The 21,673-nt window shown below is 47.5% G+C and overlaps 1 protein-coding gene across 11 annotated transcripts in view; it reads right to left on the bottom strand.

The window, feature by feature from the left end:
• The window catches only part of CDK20 (cyclin dependent kinase 20), a 43,150-nt gene extending 28,297 nt beyond the window's left edge, over window positions 1–14,853 (bottom strand). For 3 of the 11 annotated variants that reach the window (XR_012503491.1, XR_012503492.1, XM_074355738.1), the window contains exons 1-8: window positions 14,444–14,852; window positions 13,941–14,054; window positions 11,530–11,718; window positions 11,161–11,282; window positions 10,908–10,970; window positions 10,082–10,205; window positions 9,471–9,626; window positions 1,888–1,925 (exon numbers count right to left, since the gene is read on the bottom strand). Coding sequence is in view for 7 of the 11 variants with exons in the window: in XM_074355738.1 (XP_074211839.1) it covers window positions 1,888–1,925; window positions 9,471–9,626; window positions 10,082–10,205; window positions 10,908–10,970; window positions 11,161–11,282; window positions 11,530–11,718; window positions 13,941–14,054; window positions 14,444–14,518 (881 nt within the window). In the remaining 4 variants the exon portion in view is untranslated. Of the gene's footprint in view, window positions 1–1,831; window positions 1,926–7,706; window positions 8,043–9,470; window positions 9,627–10,081; window positions 10,206–10,907; window positions 10,971–11,160; window positions 11,283–11,529; window positions 11,719–13,940; window positions 14,055–14,443 lie in introns of those variants that run through there. The other 8 variants (XM_074355740.1, XM_074355739.1, XR_012503493.1 and 5 more) reach the window with 7 other exon arrangements.
• Between the last annotated feature and the right edge of the window lie 6,820 nt (window positions 14,854–21,673).

The raw sequence follows: 21,673 nt of genomic DNA, 5'->3' as shown, positions 1-21,673 counted from the left end.
ATATGTATATATATGTATAACTGAATTGCTCTGAAAATAACATTGTAAATCAACTACACTTCAATAATTTAAAAAAATTGAATGCTTAGTGTATTAAAGAAGTGGCAGAATTTAAAAGGTCATGAAGCATTTACAGAAGCAACTTGCAGTATTCATAAATCAGAATTATAGAGTACAGATTAAAAATATACGACCGGTTAACCATGCTCACTTACTGTGTCCATAAGAATTTCTATGGGCCTGAGAGCTTTGGGGCCTGGAACTCATAGCAGGCACAGCGTCAGAAATGACACGTGCATGTGATGATGCTCCTGAAATGCTGTTGTCCCAGCTCCAGAAACATAAACCCAGTGTTTTAATAAGAACATAGGTCCAGGATACCATCCCAAGGGATGACTTTATGCTAAAAAAGAAAAAGCTTAGCACCAAAAGCTACAAAATAGTAATGAACCAAAAAACTCATTCGTGATTTGGCTTGCAGACAGCTGAACAATCTGCTTGAGGAACTTGGAGTTACAAACATGGTCATAAATGTTACACATGGTAATACATGTTATAACATACATGTTATACATGAGGAGGTCAGGACAAGCTGCTGAGGAGATTTTTTGGAACTCCTGAAAGAAATATATTTACTTGTGCTAGTCAAATGGAAATTCCTACCCCGGCTTATCTGTAAAGATGAAAACAAAGACAAGGGTTTGGGGTTGGCATCCTATCCATTTCAACATGTAAGCATTGCTCTGCAAGGGCTTCAACAAATAGTTACACCAATCTTGAGTCAATTCATTTATTTCAGTAACACAGTGTCTTTGAGAATCACATTTGGCAAGACATACGCTTGTCCACTTATCCCCAGAAAAATCAATTTCCAGAAATGAATGTTCTATCTAGAGTACATTCCCCAAATTGTACAGACTGAAATCTAGAAGTCCTCTGACTTCAAAGCCGACTAGAGATTAACATCATTTTTCTAATTAATATTAGCAACAAAAATGAATAAAAGGCAACAAACAGAACAATGCTAGATGATCCTGAGAACTAAATATGGCAACATTGGCATTCCAGAATTCTCAAATACATCAATGCACAGTTATCCTAAAAATTTAAAAATCGTCAAGCAAAGATTCCCTCCATTTTTGGAGGAAACTTCATGTGAACAGCTGTTTCCCATCATGAGCCACTAAAACGACATTTAACTCCTAGTTGACTGTCAAGGGTATATGGTCTGTCCCATATGCAGCAAGGGGTAGATCTGACACTTATATCTTGGGATAAAAGAAAAGATGTTGGTTGGGGAACAGATATAGAGCACATACTTAGCATGCACGAGGTCCTAGGTTCAATCCCCAGGATCTCTATTAAAAAAATAAATAAATAAGCCTGAATACCTGCCCCCCACAAAACCAAAACAAAACAAAACATACAGATGTCAGCTTCCAAAGGAGGAATAAACAGAAAAGAAAATTTTAATAATTTAATGATTAAAATATTTTTTCAACTTTCTTTTGAATTTTTTTTAAGTTCTAACATCAAACATGCTTATATAGCTATGCTGTTACACCAAAGATGAAAATCAAAGTAGTTTATTTGTCTATTGATTTGTCTATCAGCCAGCTACATTCAATTTGCTGTACACGTCTGCCCCTGAGTTTGGTACCCCTGCCTTATATCAACCTCCACTTGATTAATATAATCTCTTATATTTCAATATACTATTTTAAAAAGTCTTACACCCCCAACTAAGGAGGAGTTTCCTGCTGGGAGGGACTGTGGATTGTCCCTTCCTATCTCTACTCAACAGAAAAACAGCAAGTGCTGAAAAATGTACCCCTTTCTCCTTTGAGGGGCATTCTCCTGATCAGGCATGGCTCTTCCTTCACTCACCTCCACAGTTCTTGGGTCCTTGCAACTTCATTCCAGACCTAGAACAAGAGAGGGGAGAGAGAGTATCTGGTCAGTCAACACACAGTTAGTGCCCAGCCTGCCAGCCCCTGCAGAGGGAACAGAGCTCGAACTCAGACCCAGTGCCTGCACTCAAGAACACTCACCCTGGGGAATTAGAGACATTCTCAGACAATCAAACAAGTAATAACTGAGAAAGGAGAGAATGACCAACTCAACTGGGCCAACGGGTTTGGAAGTAATTACTGATCAGCTCCTGAGGGATCAATAGTTATCCTCTAAGAAAAATGGTGGAACCATTTCAGAGAGAGACAGACCCGCCTGGGCAAAGACTCAGAAGTATGAAAAAGAGGATGGGGAAGTTGTCTTAACCAGAGCACAGGGAAAGGAGCTGGAGGCAGGCTTAGACCAACTCTGGGAAGTCACAGGGGCAAAAGCAGTGAGAAGTCACTTGAGAACCGTGAATGGCAGAGTGCCGTTTCAGGAAGATCACTGGGTGCTATGAGAAGAAACAACTGGAAATGAGGGCTGAGCAGCAGGGACTGTAAGGCGGCTGCTGCAATGCAGTAAATTAAGGCACACAGTAAGGCTAAAGGGATGTCCCAGAGATGCCAAGATGGTGGAATGGAATTGCTGCTTAGGGGAGGGCGCAAAGGCCCCATTCCCACAAACTGCTCTCTGCAGAAGTGTCTGGAAGAGGCTCAGGATGGCCCTGGGAAAGGATCAGAGTGTCACGTCTCCTACTCCCTCAGGCCCACACTCGCATCCTGGAACTTCCTGGCCTTTCCAGCTGGGCCACCCTGGATTCTGGAGCCTCTACAGCTTCAGTGGAAACCACTCAGGAGCCTTCTGTGGCCCAGATCAGGCCCACCGAGGGTCCCATCCAGATGTGCGGCTGTCCGAGCCCTGGGAGAAGTAACCCCCATCCCCTTTGAGCCCAGGTTCTCACTTCCCTCACTCAGCCAACATCAAAGTTTCTCAGCCCTTCAGAAGTCTTTTTGGCTGGTAGGAATGTAAAGTTGACATTCTGCAATAATCAAAATGGTTAAGATTTATGTGTTCTCCTTTTCTGTAGTTCCCAGTTCAAAACTCAACTGAGAGCTTCTTACTTCCCTAATATAGAATCACAACATGTAATATAACTTGCACAGTAAGTGCTACCCACCTTTGTGGATCTCTGTGTAAGATCCTGGTCTTCGGGAGGACCCTGTGAGGCAGGGTTTATTGACCTCATTTTACTTAATTGGGAAACTAGAACCTGGAGAAGTTGGTGCTGTCAAAGAGTAAAAGGCACCTCCCTTTCACACTCTGCGGGGGGACCACCTGGTCGACCTCCGCCGGTGCACTCACTATATGATACTTTCTTGACTGGTAAAAATGGGGATAACAACCCTGTGTTTCACTTGATACATTTAAAATTATAATTACAGAATTCAGGTCAGGGTCTGTTTATTAGTCTTTTTGTAAAATGATATAGTAATGCATTTTAAAATTGAAGAAATCTAATTTACTCAACTTACTGAGAGTACACTAAATGTCAAGCCATACACTAGGGGTATACACACGGGATTACACAGTGATTACAAATTCCCTGCTCATAGGAATGAGTGGGGCTACGTGGAGGGGGCAGATATTAAACAGATACGCTATACCATCATTTCATTACAGTCGAGGAGAAAGAGCTCAGAACACTTGTAACACCCGGAAGCACAGATCAGACTGATGCACTTAAACAGGCACTAGGGAGTTTGACTGGCTGGGAACGAACAGCCCTGAGTCTGCAGGGGGAGGTTCCCCTCACGGAGAGCGCGTGGCTTTCCAGGAAGGCCCCAGAGGGGAAATTCCAGAATATTCCACAAGAGGTGGGATCCCTAAACCAATCTTTGGAGGTAAATCCTATACACAAGCGCCCAGCGCAGGCCAACCACGCAGGAGGTCCGGAAGCACAGATAGACGTTGGGACGGAGAGAGAATAGGCTCTCAGAGCGACCCTCCAAAGGCCACCGAAGTCACCACCCAGGAGGGCCACGAGGGTCCTCCGCGGATCACGGATTCAGGGCCGCCCGACGCCCCCTCCCAGATTTGGGAAACCGAGGTCCTGAGGGGAGGGGCGGGCCGTGGCCAAGCCAGCGACTACAAACCCGGCGCGGCCTCCCGCCCGGGGCAGGACGTGCTACCTTGTCCACCTGGGCGGCGCAGAGCAAGTCTCGAGCCTCCAAGAAGGAGAAGACGTGCAGCAGCTCGTGCGAGCCCAGCTGCGGCTCCATGGCGCCTGCCCCGGCGGCCGCTCGGTGCCGCCCCGCCTTAGCTGCGCCTCCGCCCTGCCCGCCGGCCCAGCACCGCCTTGCCCACCGGCCCAGCTCCGCCCCGTCTTCGCCCCGCCCCGCCTTCGCCCCGCCCCTGCGCAGCCGCTCCACGGTGACAGCGCTCCAGCTGCCTCTTGGCCCTCGCCCTTGCCCTGACACCAGCCCAGACCCTCGCCAACCCCATTATACTGACATTCATCCTCGCTCTGACCTTTGCCTTTGCGCTGACCCTCACACTAGACCTTGTGGTGTCCCTGAACTCCGCACATCTTGAGCCCTGGGCAGGTGCTGACCCTTCTTCAGCCTCGCCCTAATCATTATCCTTGACCTCATTAGCATCTGACAACTACCTTACCCTGTTCCTACTCTCACCTAACCCTGACACACCCTAACACATTCACCCGGAACTTCGCCCTGGCCCTGACCCTCACCGTCATAATCGCCTTCACAGTGACCCTCAGCCTCTCTTGCCCTGGCACTGGACTGACCCCCAAGACCTGGCCCTAAACCTGGTGCCTCCTTGGCCATGGCCTCTGCCCTGGCTTTCAGCCTAGCCTTGGTCCTGACCCTGGACCTCACTCTAGACTTGACTGTGGCCCTGGCCAAAATCATACCATAGTGTGAGGGTGAGGATTGTGATCAAGTTCATTGTCAGCAGGTCAGGGTCAGGATGAGGGTAAGATCAGGGACAGAGTGATAAAGACTAGAACCAGAGAGTGAGTATTCAGGTCAGGGTAAATTTCTCTGTCAGGTTAAGGGTCAAGATAAAAGAATGTTCAAGGCCATGGTGTCATATCAGGTTCAAGGACAAGATCAGTGCGAGGGAAATTTTAGGTCCAGGGTTAGGTTTGAGATCAAGGTCAAGGTCAAGGTCAATGTGAGAGTCGAGGTCAGGGCGTGGTTAAGAATCCCTTAGAGGATCAGTGAGAAGATGAATGTCAGGGTAAGTATGATGGTTATCATCAAGGTGAAAGTAAGACTGAAAGCTGGATTCAGGTTGACAGTGATCATCCAGTTCTCAGTCAAGGATTCAGTGTCAGTGTGAGGGTGAGGGTGATGTTCAGGATTAGGGTCAGTGTCAGGATCAGGGTCAAGATTAACGTATGTCAGGGACAGGGTGAGCACGATGTTCATTGTGAAGTTCAAGGTCAATTATGTCAAGTTGGGGTTCCTTTTCTATTGCTACTGGAAGGAATTAAGTCCTCCTCTGCCACCCTCCTCCTCCTCCACCTCTCCCTCCCTCAGCCTGTTATTTTGGCCCAATCTGCATAATTCAGGATATTCTTTCCATCTCAAAGTCCGCACCCTCAATCACATCTGCAAAGTCCCTTCTGTGTGCAAGGCAAAGTACTTACAGGCTAGGACATGGGCATCTTTGGCGGGACATTATTCTGCCTGTCACTGAGGGTCAGAGTTTGATTCACAGTCAAGGTCAAGTTCAAGGCTAAGTTCAATGTGACACTGGGTCAAGGTGATTAAGCTGAGGACGAAGGTCACCGTAATAATGAAGATCAATGGTCAGGGTCAGGGTCTAGGTCAGGTTCAATTTCATGATGGGATTCAGGTGTCAGTGGTAACAGCCACAAAGTGTGAGTCCAGGTTCTGTGTGGGGCTCAGGGTTAGGATGAGGACACAGGTCAGGGTGAAACTGAATTCTAGGTCAAGATCAGTGTCAGGGTCACGGTCAGGCTTGGCATGCAGACTAGTTTCAGTTTCAGCTTGAGTGTACAGTGTAGTTCGGCATTAAGGCTCAAGTTCAAGGGCAGGGTGGGTCAGTATGACGGTCCTTGTCAAGGTGAAGATCGAGTCTAGGGGCAAAGTGAAGTTGACAGTCGGGATCAGATTGAGGGTGGTGTCTTAATTCATGATAGTGTTCTGAGTCCTGATCAGTGTGAGAGAAGCTGTCATTGTCAAGAATACATCAGGACCAGGGTGAGTGTGAGGGACACGTTAATGGTCGGCATTATGAACATCAAAGTAAGATGAATGTCCATGAGAGGGTCAGTGTTAAGATGAGGATGAGGGCCAAGTTCATGGACAAGGTTAAGTTCTAGGCAGAGCGAGGTTGGAGTCAATGCCAAGATCAAAGCCAGGTATGGGTGGGGAAGGGATTGGCAAAGAACTTAATGAGGGTGACAGTGGGTGTGTTTGTTGGGGTCAGGGTGATAGGATCAGGTTAAGTGTCAGATTTAGGTTGAGTGTCAGGGTTAGTGTAAGGCTCAAGGTCAAAGTGAGGGTCATTGCAGGGTGGGGTAAGGTTAGGATCTTTGTGAGTAGAACTGGCTAAGGGTCAGTGGTTAGGGACAAACTCACATTCATGTGGAGGTCAGATAAATCAGAAACTGAGCTAGACTGAAGCTTAGAGTCTACAGATGTGGCCGGACCAACAGGCAGCGACCAGATCCTTAAAACATCTTTAAAGACATGAGACACTCAGACTTTTCCCTGAAAGCAACAGCTGGACTTTACTGTGCTTTGCCCTCTAAGAGCTTGGAGAACAGTGACTGTGGCAGTGCCAGTCACCTCTGTGACCCCAGTGCTTACAGAAGTTTATCCACAAAATGAATACGTTAAGAATAAAATACTGAAGCACAAAACGAATACTTTAAGAATAAAAGATTGGTAAGAATCAATTTATCTCATTTATCTATCTATCTGTGAACCAGAACCGCACGGTCCTGTTTAGTATAGCCTGATGATAAGTCCTGGTATCTGATAGGGTACATTCTTTGATGGTTTTCCTCCTTTCCTTCTGCTTCTGTTTCTGCCTCCTCCTCTCATCTCTTTCATTTCCACATTTTACAGTCAGCTTACCAAATTATTAAATAAGAAAAACAAGAGCCAGTTCAGACTGTACTGGGATTTACTGAATTAACAGAGGAGTCTGTCTCCTTATTTGCACGGCATCTCTAAGTAGGGTCGTAGCCCGTGTGGCCCTGGCTCACCCTCATCCTGAGGGAGATGTTAGTAAACCAGCTTGAGGTGTGGAGGGTCACTTATTGGGTCCCCAACTCGAGCCATCCCTGGGCCTTCATTTCTGCCACCTCACCTCTCCGTGGGAGCTCCATCACATGAAGCAACCAGAAGGCCCCGAGACTAAAGTCGTCATGACTGGGGACACTTTCCAAGTGACCACAGAAGAGCAAGGGCCAGGAGGTACGTCGCCTCAGCCATTTCCTTCAATAGGAACAGAAAAGGGGTATACACCAGGCAGAGCTACTTAGGGCTTTAAAAATAAACCTCAAAACTGAACTAGTGTTTAATGTCTGGGAACAAAATCAAACCAAACTTTCCTTCCTACTTGGGTTTCCGACATGAGGACATCTTACACTCAGGGCTCCCCCAGGAACACCCCTGACCAGGAAGGCAGCCACTAGGGAACCAGCACCATGGCAGACATGGCAGAGGGATGCACGGCCTCCTTCTGATGGATCCATCTGCAGCACCCAGGTGGGAGGCCGACAGCACGGGCAGCAGGTCCCCTCTGCTGGAGCTGGATGTCCTCATTGCCCGGCTGGGAACAGGACCACGAATGGAGTAGGCCTGCTGTGGTTGAATCAGGCTGGAGCAGAGGAACAGGAGACCTGAGTTGTCCGGGGTTGGGGGCACACCAGTGAGGCCTGGCCCAGCATCTCAGCCCTCCAGGATGAAGGGCCGAATCAACTCCGGGTTCAACAGTGACTCCTCGAGAGGCCGGTCCACGTGGAAGTCATGGATGTGGGGAGGCCCTGGGTGGGCCTTGGGGGCAGGTCCCCCTGGTCGCTGGGGAATCGGCAGCTCCGAGGGGTGGGCGGGCAGAGGAGCTGTGAAGAAGTACTGGTGCAGGAGGGCCTGAGGGTAGCAAGCAAGGGACAGCAAAAGGAAACCTGTCACCTCCCTGTCCCAGCTTCAGCTCACTTCCCTCCAAGGAGGGTATGTGAACATTGCCCTGAAGAGGCTCTTTCCTTCATCAGCTCATCCGTTCAGCTGACTCCATTCCCTGAGTGCTCACTGTCTGAGCACTGCCCCAGAGATGGGGATGTAGCAGTAAACAGAATAAAGGCTCTGCTTTCAAGTTTTCCACGTGGTCAGGAGTGGGGGCGATAAACAAGATAAAGAAGTAAGATCTCAGTGCATCAGGTGACAAGCACTGCGGGGAAGAGACAGTAAGAGGGGGCTGAGGAATACCGCAGAGGCTGTAGGCCTGAAACATGGTGAGGGGAGGCCCCAGGAGGTGGTGCTCCAGCAGAGACCTGAAAGGTGCACAGGTGAGGCTGAGGGGCAGAAGTGCACAGACCCCAGGACGTGGAGGGGGCCCTGGGGCCCGAGGGCAGTGGGAAAGGGGAATGGAGCTGGCAGGGTCACAGAGGTGACAGCCCCCAAGTGTGTGACACCTGTGGGCCCCTAGGACCTGGGCTTCTCCTCTGAGCGGGCACCCCTGGAGGGCTCTGCAGGGGAGGGCGTGACGGCCTGCCTGGACAGGGTCCCTCTCTCTGCCAGGTGGAGAGACTGAACGGGCAAGAAGAGAAGCAGACTCTGGGAGGCAATGACAGGCAGCAGTGGAGGTGGCTTAGACTTGGGGCAGCAGCAGGGGGCTGAGAAGTGGTCAGCTGGTCTCAGTACACTCTGAAGGCGCTGCTGACGTGGGAACTCACCCGGGCCTGCATAAACACACACTGCTAATGCCCAGGGCAGGAAGGGTACGGTGCGATGAGGCCTTACAAACAGGTACACCTGACAGAGGCCCTGACACCATTGGCCATCAGCCCGAGGTCCTCACCTTCCTTCCCTGTCCTCCAGCCACAGCCCAACCCCTCCTTGGTCCTCCTCTTCAGGCCTCTGCTCATCATTTCTCTTTGGAAAATAGCTCCCTGTGCTTAAACCTGCCCTCCTCCAGGAAGCCTTGTGTGACCCCAAAGTCAGTCCCAACATCCTTCCCCTCAGCTCCCACAGCCTGGCTGCCCTGCCTCACCACAGGGTGGAGACCCCACAGGGATGAGCCATGACTGTTTGTTCACGGATCAGAGCCCAGGACAATGCCAGGCACCTGCCAGATGCTGAGTAAATACTTATTGAAGGAATGAAGGGACGAAGAAGCAAGTCACCAATAACCCAGAGATATGCTCTTCTGCAAGGTGGGCATGCCCTTCCAATGGGCCAGCCCCTCTGGGGTCTGCTCAGGACAGGCACACCTGCTCTGCACCCTTCTACCCCTGGCTCTGGGGGTTCTGGTCACAATGGCACCAATGAAGAGGGTCAGGGCAATGGGTGTCGCCCTACCTGGGAGGCCGAAATGCGCTGGCGTGGAGGGTAGAGGAGGAACCGCCCCAGCAGGTCCAAGGCCTGGGGAGAGGCATCGGGCAGCACCTCCTCCAGTGGCACAGGTGCCTGCTCCTTGAAGGAGATCTTGTTGTAGTCAGGCAGCTCCGTGATCTCCTGGAGGAGAAGGAGCCCATCAGGGCTGGGACCTGGCCCACCAGCCCCCTCAGCCCCTCAGGGCCCATCTGCTCCCACTCACTCACTGCTTCCCCATCCAAGGGCCCCTGCTCTTGCACCACGTCACTCATGTCCTCACGCACTCACTCGGTCCCTCAGTCCTCCCTGCACCCCTCGGGTACCCACTCCATGCCCAGCTCAGCAAGGACTGCATGTGTGCTGGGGGCAGGTGGAAAGGTTCAGGGCAGAGGAACAGGGTGAAGGGACAGGGGATGGGACCTGGCCACCCCGCCTCCAGCAGGACAAGGAGGGAAGAGTCCCCACACTGAGCCAGGACAGGAGGTCAAGGAGGTGTGGGGCCATGGGAGAGAAGGTGCGGGGCAGGGGAGTCAGTAGCTGTTGGGGGCAACAGAGGACACCTGCCCCACCCCTCCCCACCACAGGCCCCTGCAAACCGGCCAGACTTGAGGGCTGGGGGTGCCCAAGATGCGAAGCACACAGCAAAGCTGCTCGATGTCATTCTCCCCTGGGAAAAGGGGGGACCCATTCAACAGCTCCCCCAGGATGCAGCCCACGGCCCTGCAGATACAGAACCCAAATATCTCAAAGACCTCACACTACGGATATAGATCTCCTCACACCAGCTCCATCACCTCACCCTGAGGCCAAGAAACCCACAAGTAGCCTAGAGGCTTCGTAGCTAATACAGATACCCAAACAGTCAAAGACTGCAAGCCTAGAACACAGAGCATAGCCCCCCTTTAAACAGCTCTCAGGCCTCAATTCTGGAACATACATCTATCTTTCAACAGTTTTGAGACTTCTCAGAGCCTCACATTTTGGGATACAGACCCACCTCCTCCCACTGGGGCAGACCTCCAATACAGCCCCCAAATCTTAACTCTTAGGCATGTACAAACCATCCTACCCCGCGTAAAGGTTCAAGGCCTTCACATCCAGGGACCCAGGCCTCTGGATAGCTCAGGAACCTATCCCCCTGGGATAGCCCCCCTGCAACCAGCTTCGATGCTCCAAGCCTCAATCACCTGCTCAACCCCAGACCAGAAGATTCCTACTGGGAAAGCCATTCCGATCCCACCTGACTCTCATCTAGCACAAAACCCTCATGGAGAGGAACCCTGATCCCAAACTCCTCAGAGATGCTCTAACCAGGGGAGGAGACACCCCCAAGGAGACCTAGAGCTCACAGCAGGAAAACAGCCCCAACAGCTTAGAGACAGTGACCCACGTCCCCCCTTGCCCAGCCCATAGGAGTCTCACCACAGGTCAACACCCTGGTCATACTGCCGGGCACCATACAGCAGCTCAGGGGCTCGGTACCACCTGTGAGAAGAGGTCAGGTGGTCACGGCCAGGTCACCAGTCTGATAGGAAGCTGCCCTGGAAGGTCACTCTGGCCCCAGCACCAGCCCCAGGGAACACTGTTTGAAGAGAAGGCCCAGAAGCATCTCTCTCCCAGCAAGAGGGCTGGCCTGTCCATTGCCAGGCCCTGCCTGGGAACTGGCCCTCCCTACCTGGTGGCCACCTGGTGTGTGTAGAGGCGGCTGCCATCTGGGGAAAAGACCCGGGCCAGGCCAAAGTCTGCAATCTTGAGCTGGCCTGAGGCACTGATAAGCAGGTTGGCTGGTTTCAGGTCCTGAGGGCACCAGAGGAGACATCAGTTCCTCCAGAGCCCCCCAGGAACTCGGGACGGGAGGGCTTGGCAGGCTGAGCAGCGGGGTCAGACCCAGCACCCCACCTCCTCTAGGACTACACCCCTGGCCACTTACCCCTGGGCTCTGATCCCTCTGTCCCGTCTCTAACTATCAAGGATTGGCCTAACCCCAGCCCAACCGCCCGCCGCAGCCCCAGCCCAGCCCAGCCCAGCCCATGCTGGAACTGACCCGATGCACAATGTTGTTGGCATGGCAGAAGGCGACGCCTTTGAGCAGCATCTGCAGGTAGCTCTTGACCTGCGCTGGGGCTAGTGGCCTCTGGGCGTGGCGCACCACCTCAGCCAGATCCGACAGCATGAACTCGAAAGCCAGCACGAAGCCTGCGCCATGCGGGAACACGGCCTTCAGCTGCACAACCTGCGAGCGGGGTGTCCCGTCAGCCCCAGACTCTCAGGGCGCAGACTTTCTCTAGGGCCCTCAGCCCCTGCCTCACAGAAGACCAGGCAGGCAGAGAAGGTGACGTGATACCTGAGCTCAGAATCAGGGAGCGGGGTGCTCTCTTGATGCTACCTGCTCCCAGGAGAAGGCAGGTACCTACTGTAATAGTCCAGTATGCACTCAGGGGAAAGGAGGTCTAAGAAAGGCCACTTAGGGCAGTGTCTGGTTCCCCATCCAGCCACAAACCAGAAAGTCATCTGGAAACACACACGCACAGAGGTCTCCTCTGGTTTCCTCCACAGCCACTGAATTCCAGCACCGAGAGAAGGCCCTGGTGATCACAGCTCCCTGCACTGGGACAGCAGAAGACACTTCCCATACACTTCCTGAGGGCCCACAAGGTCACAAGGGTCAGGCTGCACACTAGTGAGCAGGAGCAAGAGCTGGTGGGTCCTGAAGGACTTCAAGGGTCTCAGGGGGACAAATGACGGACAAATGAACAAACCAACCTAAGAGGTATGTTGATGCAGATGCTGACGAAGACAGAAGAGAACAGACGGAGTGGGTCAGTTATCCAGGGATCTGGGAAGGAGCCCTGGGCAGGGGGGCAGCAAACACAACCCCTCCAGGCAAGAACAGGAATAAGGCTAGAGGGACGCTTGCATGTGGCATCATTCAGGGGAAGCAGTCTGCTCTGTTTCTGTACTCTCAGAGCCAAAGTGGTGCTTGTCACCAGAGAGACACTTAAGAAGCTGTGTTGAATGAATGAAGAAAGAGGCTGGAGCGGGGGTGGAGAGTAGAAGCAGATGGTGACAGTTCTTTCAGAGTGAAGAGAAGCCACTGAAGCTTTTCAAGCTGGGCAGTGGATGATTTAATCCACATTTTTTGGCTGTGGAGGAGGGGGCGGGTGGTTCTGACAAGAGGTGATGATGGCCTGGGCCAGGGTTATAACTTGAGTGTTTGAAAGTTAGAATCTCCAGGCTTGCTGATGCACAGGGTGCCAGGGGACCACACCACCAGCTTCCTGTGGGCCCTCCACTCTCTCACACAAGCTGTCAGCAAGCCATTTTACTTTCCTCAAAAAAATGAGAATGGCTGTTTGTCTGATTTTGAGGGTAACAGACAATCATTTTACAGACTGGGACAAACACATACATCCAGATAATACACAAAATTATAACGGAAAAAAACAACAAGAGAAAAATCCTATCACCTATAGTCAACCTTAGGAGCATATTCCACCAGACTTTACAACAGAAGTGGTACATACAGATGCATATTCGTGTATATATACAAGATACTTCCATACAAAACTAGGATGACACATGCAGGTTTGTAACATGCTGGTGTCACTCAATATGTATCATTGACATCTCCAGACAGTAAGAAACAAGTCAGAGTATCACTCACCCTCGAGTGGGTGGACCTACTCTCGTCACTTACCAGGAAATTAAGCACTTTCTCTACTCATGACATGGACAAGAGAGACCACGAAGAGAATGAGGCTGGGGGTACAAAACGTGTCTCTTCTCATGTGCCCAGAGCTCCTTCCAGTCCCGCCACAGCACAAACCACCCCAGTCTATCTCCCCCACCACACTTCAGTTCCCAAGAGCCGTGTTGGGACTGTTGGGACCGGGTGTCTGTGCTGCCAGTACCCGGCGGATGGTAGAGCCTACGAGAGGCCCCCAGGTTAAAACGTCCTGCTTCCTCAATCAGACGGGGGCCGAAGCTTCCACAGAGAAGCCGATTAAGCTGAGTGCCCATGAGGGAGCGGCTGAGGCTCCTCCCCGGCCTGAGAAAAGGGGATCCTGAAACCTGCCTTGCAGAGTAGAGGAGAAAACGCAGGACAATGTACCTAAAGCAGCTACCCCGGCCTGCAGAATGTAACAGGAGCTCCACGGAGGGATGATCATTATCATTAGAAATCACTAAATGTTTTGAGAAAAAAGGGATAAGTGAGGGAATGAATGAACGAGTACACGAAGAAATAAGAAGATGAATAAGAGAGGGAAAGAGTGAGAAATGAAGTAACTGGGTGAATGACGGTGACCAAGAGAACAAGAAACAGAGTTAAGTGAAGGGGAAGGGAGTAAGTGAAGGGGAAGGGAGCAAATGAGCAAACAGTGCCTGCAGGCCTCCAGAGTGGGAGCGGGTGGAGGATGGCGGGGACCAGCACCTCGGAACACCAGCCCCACTCACATACTGACTGTCCTCGATCTCCTGCAGGGCCTTGATCTCCCGCAGGGCCTGGTTGGGGATGCCATCTTCCAGCCGCCGCAGGGCCACCTTCTTGAGAGCAACGATCTCTCCAGTCTGTTTGGGACAGGACGCAGACACTGCCACCCCATCCCCGGCTGGGAAAGAGGTTGGACGCCGAGGCCTGAGGCGCTCGTGGGGGTGGAACGCGCCCCCCGCCCGGTTCTGGAGATAAATCAGCGTGGGACCCAGCAGTTGCAGCGCGGGGCTAACAGCTCAGACATCTATGCCACGACAGGCCCCTTGGGGGCACTCGCTGGACGAAAGCACCACTGGTTAGCTGGCCGCAACCTGAACACTCCCCACTCAAGGGAGCAAAAGAGGAGGCGCACGTCATGAAGAGCTGCGGGGAGGCAGGGGCAACGGCCCAAGCGTGGGTGGGGGAAACGGGTGGATCTCAGAGACAGGGCTGAATGGAACCGGAGGAGGAAGGGTTGGGCGCTCACCTCCACGTGCTTGGCCTTGAAGACGATGCCGTGCGCGCCCTCCCCTATGCGGCCTAGGATGCAGTACTGCTCCATAGCCCTCGGGCCCGCGCCGGGACCCTCGGCAGTCACAGCCCGTCCCCGGCACCGGTACCCGGACCCCGCCCCCCCCCCCGAAACGCTGGCCCGCCCCGCCTCCCGCGCCCGGACGCGGCTGCCTAGCAACGGCGCGGGAACGAGCACCAGGCGGGGGCGGGGTGCCGAAGGGTAGGGACGGCGTCCGGGCCTCGTCCGCGCCTTCCCCTAGGCCCTTGCCATCGCGCCTCAGGGCACCTCGGCCAAAGCCATCCGTGCGCAGACCCTGCGGGCGGAAGCCATGGCCACCGCCGACCCCGCTCGGCCCCGCCCGACGTCACGTGACGACAGACGCTAACGCACGCATCGGGGGCGGGGCCGAGCGGCGGTGGGAAGGCGCTGCGGGGGAGGGTGCGGCCGCTCAGCGAGCGGGCGGGGTCGCACGGAGCGGAGAGCGGCGCCGGGCGGGGCGGGCCGCGCAGCCGGAGGCGGGGCCGCAGGGCCGAGGATGGGAGCCGCAAGGTGACGGGACGGAGCCGGCTCCTCCCTGGGCGGGCCAGACCTCGCCTGTACTTAGAGGTGTCAGCTTCCGCTATTGAGAGCACAGCAGGTGCCGTTTTTCACCCGTGAGCCCTAGAGCCAGAGAGGGTTGAAGGGAGACGGGTTCCCAGCCTGCGTTGGGGAGGGAGCGGCAACTGGCAACATGGAAAGACAACTGTTAAAATGTGCTAACTCTGACCCAGAATGTCCATGTCTGAGGGCCTCTCATGAGGAAACATTTGGAAGAATCTGCAGCCTGAGTGATTGTTAAGAAGTGCATGCCACTAAAGGAGGCTGACAAAAAGTACAAGGAGCTTTTAAACTTCTGAAAAGGTGCTCAGTCTCACATACAATGAGATAAATGCAAAATAATCTACCATTTTACACCTGTCGTATGGCTAAAGATCCCAGATCTAATAGTCCGTTGGCCATGCTGCGAAAAAACAGGAGCTTTCATATATTGCTGATGGGAGAGAAGGAAGAGCACAGAATTGGAAAAAAAAAAACTGAATAAATAAAGATTAAAAACTGCGCAAATTTGGGGGAAAGTGTAACCTACAGATTCAAGAAGCTGCGTGAATACCAAGCAAAATGAACCGAAAGAATTTCATACCCAGAAATGTCATAAATTACTGAAAACTAAAGGGAAAAAACTCTTAAAAGTATCCATAGAGAGGGGACACATTTCCTACAGGAGCAGAATGTCTCTAATACCCGTTATTTCTCATTAGAAGCCACAGAAGCCAGAAGGAACTAGCACAAATTTTTCAAGTGCTAAGAGAAAGAAAGTGTTACCAGAACTCTATATCCAGTCAGAATATCCTTCAGGAATGAAAGTGAAATGAAGGCATTCTCAGATGAAGGAAAACATTTGAATTTATTTCCAGGAGACCTAACCTGAAAATTGCTAAAGGAATGTCTTCTTGAGACAGAAGGGGAGAGATAACATGGAATGCTAGAAGTGAAAAAGAAGAATTAGAAAGGGTTAGTATTTGGTGAGGATAATAGATTATTCTCCACTGGAATTTTTAAAATTATGCTTGATATTTGAAAACAAAAATGATAGCATTGTTTGAAGTGGTTCTCAATGTATTGACAAATAATATTTAAAACAGAAAGTAAAAAAAATAAATAAAGTGCACATAAACCAACTGAAAGAGCTTCCAAAGGCCAAAGCTGGAGCTATTTCACTAAGAAAACAAGTAATGTAGTATTGGGTTATAACCCAAAGTATAAAACAAATATCCATGAATCCATAGTAATAAATAAATCATTGAATGAATGAAGGAGAATAGAAAGTACCCTGTGCAGAAGAATTCCAAATAACTTATGTAGGTACTCTGCCCTTGGGGAGTGCAGCGTAACTCCCCATTTTTTCACTGTAAGCTGTACCTCACGTCATACTGCCAAAGAGGACAATAACAAGGGAAATAACAAGACTATGCAGTGGAGAAATCTGTCAAGAGTCCACCTCAGCCAGGACATCAAGGTCAACATCACTAGTGATAAGATGTGTTGATAGTGGCTACCGTTGATATGTGAAGAGGATGGCCGCTTACCTCTGGCTTCTTCCTCCCCAGATCCTATAATTGCCATCTAACCATGAGGAACCATCAGATAAATCCCAAGTGAGGGACATTGTACAAAATAGGTGACCAACACTCCTCAAAACAAGGAAACTGAGAAACTGTCACAGCCAAGGGGAGCTTAAGGGGACGTAACAACTAAATGTAACTTGGTATCTTGGATGAAATACAAGGATGAGAAAAACACATTAAGTAAAAACTAAGGAAATCTGAATAATGTATGGATTTTAGTTAATAATAACGTATCAACGTTGGTTTGTTAATTGTGAGAGATGTGCCATACTAATGCAAAATGTCAGTAGGAGAAACTGGGTGTGAGGTATACTATCTCTGCAATTTTTCTGTAAATCTAAAACTATTTAAAAATTTTTAAGTTTCCTTACAAAAAATTCTATGAAAACACTAATCACAGAAAGCTAGACTCGTTATATTAAGACAAAATGGACTTCAAAAAAAAAAAAATACCAGAGTCAAAGAGATGATAATGGTGAAAGGGTCAATTCACTAAGGAAATGTAATCCAAAATGTGTGTGATCCAAACAACAGAACTGACAGAGCCGAAAAGAGAAATAGATACCTCTTCAGTTATAGCGAAAGGCTGACATTCATCTCACAGTCATTGATAGAACCTCCAGACAGAAAATCAGCAAGGACTAGAACTGAACAACGCGATCAGCCAAATACCTACAGGATTTTGTGTGGATGTCGACAAACTGATTACAAGCATTATATGGGAAGGCAAAAAAAAAAAAAGAACAGCTATTTTTTTAAAGTTTTGAAAATGAAGGATAAAGTTGGTCTAATTTTAAGGCATTGTATGTATCTACAGTAGTCAAACAATGGGATACTGGTAGGCAAATAAACCTGTAAATCAATGGGATAGAATAGAGTCCAGGAATAGACTAACACAAGTATGGTCAAACGTTTCTGTTTTTGTTTTGAATTGAGATATAATTCACACACCATAAAATTCCCCTTTTAAAGTATACCATTAAGTGGTTTTGGTATATTCACAAAGTTATTTTTTCCCCCGTGTTTTTAAAATTGAAGTATAGTCCGTTTACAATGTTGTGTCAATTTCTGGTCTACAGCATAATGTTTCAGTCGTACACATGTATTCTTTTTCATTATAGGTTACTACGAGATATTGAGTATAGTTCCCTGTGGTATACAGTAGAAACTTACTGTTTATCTATTTTATATATATATATATATTAGTATCTGCAAATCTCAAACTCCCAGTTCACCCCTTTCCACCCCCTTTCCTCTTTGTAAAAATTTTTGTTTTTTGTTTGGAGAAATTTGTGTTTGGGATATGTATGTTTTTATTGTAGACTTGTAAGAGTGTTTTATGTATCCTGGATGCTAGGCTCTTATCAAATACATGATTTGCAAATATTTTCTTCCATTCGGGGGATTTTTCACGTTCTTGATAGCATCCTTTGAAGCACAAAAAATTTTTCAGTCCAATTTATCTATTTTTTCTTTGGTTGTTTGTGCTTTAGGGATGATATCAAAGGAATCATTGACTAATCCAAAATCACAAAGATTTATGCTTTTTTTTTCTTCTAAGAATTTCATAAGTTTAGCTCTTGTATTTAGGTCTTTCATCCATCTTGAGTTCATCTTTTGTAGATGGTGTGAGGTAGAGGTTCAACGTCATTATTTTGCATGTTGGAATATCCAGTTGTCCAGTTGTTGAAAAGACTACTCTTTTCTTTTTTCATTGTCTTAGAATCTTTGTAAAAAATCAGTTGACCATAATGATGGGTTTATTTCTGGACTCTCAGTTCTATTCCATTGATCTATATGTCCAGCCTCATGCCAGTATCACCTAGTCTTGATTACTGTAGCTTTGCAGTATGTTTTGAAGTCAGGAAATGCAAATCTTTAAACTTTGTCCCTATTTTTCAAGACTGTTTTGGCTGTTCTGGATCCTTTGCATTTCCATATGAATTTTAGGATCCACTTGTTAATTTCTGAAGAAAAAAAGTCAATATTTTAGGAATCATACTGAATCTATATGTAATTTGGGGAGTACTGCCATTTTAAGCATATTAAGCCTTCTAATCCATGAAGACAGAATATCTATTTATTTAGCTCTTCTTTAATTTTCTTGTAGTTTTTAGTGCACAGTCTTGTGCTACTTTTGTCAAATTGATTCAATTTATGCTATTGTAAATGGAATTGTTTACTTAATTTTATTTTCAGATTGTTCACTGCTACTAGTTGCATAGAAATACAACTGATTTCTATATATTGATTTTGTGTCCTGCAACATTGCTGAACTTTATTAGCTTTAATCGTTTTCTTGTGGATTCCTAAGTGTTTTTTGTATCAAAATACATGTCTGCTACAAATAGAGATAGTTTTATTTTTTTCTTTTTTGATCTGGATGCCTTCTATTTCTTCTTCTTGTCTGATTGTCTAGATCCTCTAGTAAAATGTTGAATGTAAGTGGAAGTAGCAAACATTATTGTCCTGTTCCTGATATTAGGGAGAAATTTTTCATTCTTTCACTGTTAAGTGTGATGTTAATTGTGGAATTTCTGTAGATGCCTTTATTAGGTTGAGGGTATTCCCTCCAGTTCTTATTTTGTGGGATATTTTTAGCCTATAAGGGTTTTGGATTCATCAATTGCTTTTATTTTTTTCTCTGTATGTATTGAGATAAGCATGTAGGATTTGGCCTTCATTAACATGATACGTTACACTGATTGATTTTCTTATATTGAACACACTTTGCATTCCGGGACTAATCCTACTTAGTAGCTGTGTCCTTTAAACACACACACACACACACACACTTCACTTATTTTTTTTTTGAGAAGTTTTATGTTCACAGCAAAATTGAGCAGAAAGTTCAGAGAATTCCCATATACTCCCTTTTCCCTTGCACACACAGTTTCCCCCACCATCAACATCCTGCACCAGAGTGGTACATTCATTACAGTCAATGAACCAACATTGACACTTGTCATTCAAAGTCCATAGGTTACATAAGGTTCATTCTTGGTGTGCATTTTATGGCTTTTGACAAATGTATAATGGCATGTGCCCACCATTATAGTACCCTATAGAATAGTTTCACTGCCTAAAATTCCCCTGCACTCAGTCTATTCATTCCCTCTCCCTTAATCCCTTGGACAACCGCTGAACTTTTTACTGTCTCCATGGTTTTGTTTTTTTACAGAATATCATAGAGTTGGAATCACGCAGTATGTAGCCTTTTTAGATAGAGATCTTTCACATAGTAACATGCATTTAACGTTCCTCTATGTCTTTTCATGGCTTGGTAGCTCCTTTCTTTCTAGCATAGAATAATATTCCATCATATGGATGTACCGCAGTTTATTTATCCGATCACCTACTTGAGGACATCTTGGTTGCTTCCAAGTTTTGGCAATTATGATATACAGCTGCTATAAACATCCATGTGCAGGTGTTTGTGTAGACATAAGTTTTCCACTTTTTGGATAAATACCAAGGGGCACAATTGTTGAACTGAATGGTAAGAGTATGTTTAGATCTGTAAGAAACTATCAAGTTGTCTTCCAAAGTGGCTGAATCATTTTGCATTATCATCAGCAATGAATGAGCATTCCTCGTGCTCTTCTCACCAGAGTTTGTCAGTGTCTTGGATTTTCACCATTCTAATATGTGTGTAGTGGTATCTCGTTGTTTTTATTTACAATTCCTAGTGGCATTTGATGGAGAGCATCTTTTCATCTACCATTTGTACATCTTCTTTGGTAAATTGTCTGTTCAGATCGTTTGCCTATTTTTAAATCGGGCTGGATAATAGTGCTTCAACAGATAAGTCTTTTGCAAATATTTTCTTCCAATCAATGGCTTGTGTTTATTATTTTGATATAACCTTTTAAAATGTATTCTTGATTCACTGTGCTAGTATTTTGTTAAGATTTTTAAAATCCATATGCATTATCCATATCCATTTTATCCATAAAGGATATTGGCTTGTAGTTTTCTTGTAATATCTTTGGTTTTGGTATCAGTATAATATCGAATTCATAGAATGTGTTGGAAAGTGTTCCCCTCTCTTCTACATTGTGAAAGATTTTGTGAAGGATTGATGTTAATTCTTCTTTAGACATTTGGTAGAATGCACCAGCGAAACTATCTGTTCCTCAGCTTTTCTTTGTGGGAAGCGTTATCATTATTAATTACTTGCTATTATCTATTCAAAATTTCTGTTTCTTCCTGAAGAATTTTAGGAGCCCATGTCTTTCCATAAATTTGTCCATTTCATCTGGGCTATCTAATTTTTTGCCATTCAATTGTTCATAATATTCTATTATAATCCTTTTAATATCTGTTAGGTTAGTAGTGATGTCCTTTCTTTCACCCTTGATTAGAGTGTTTTGAATTTTTCCTCTTTTTTTTCCTCTTTAGGCTAGCTATATTAAATGTGTGTCAGTTTTATTGATTATTTCAATAACCAACTTTTGGTTTTACTTCCTTCTTATGCAGAACCTCAGGGTCAGCCTTTGCAGATCTTTCCTGAGCGCGTGCACAGCCCTGGGCATGTACATATCCCTGTATCTGCACGTGACTTTCTAGATTCCCAGCAATGTGATGGTCGGCACTTTTCAAATCCCCTTTTTCGTTAGACTATTATTTGCCTCTTTGTTGTCTCTGCACCAGATAACTGCAGAGTTAATCAATTGCCTCTAATATTTTTAACAAATGCCCCAGGCAGAGGCTTTTTGCACTGGGTGAGCTCTGAATCAAATGAAACAAGGATAGCTCTATGAATGAGGTATTCCAGGGAACTACCAGACAGGCCGAATAATGACCATGCTCTGGGAATGAGGCTTTTAAAGATTTGAATCTATCCCCCTTCATTATTTGCTATGCTGCTGGTTTTCACCAAGATTGAGGACTTTTTTTTTAATTTATTGATGTGTAGTTGATTTACAATGTTAGTTTCATGTGTACAACAAAGTAATTCAGTTATACATATACATACCTATTTTTTTCTTTTCAGATTCTTTTCCATTACGTGTTATTACAAGAAGTTGAATATAGT

Source organism: Camelus bactrianus, chromosome 31 (assembly GCF_048773025.1).
Source record: "Camelus bactrianus isolate YW-2024 breed Bactrian camel chromosome 31, ASM4877302v1, whole genome shotgun sequence".
Classification (NCBI taxonomy): domain Eukaryota; kingdom Metazoa; phylum Chordata; class Mammalia; order Artiodactyla; family Camelidae; genus Camelus; species Camelus bactrianus.
Note: the sequence above shows the minus strand (reverse complement) of the source record. Positions and strands in the feature narration are given on the sequence as shown.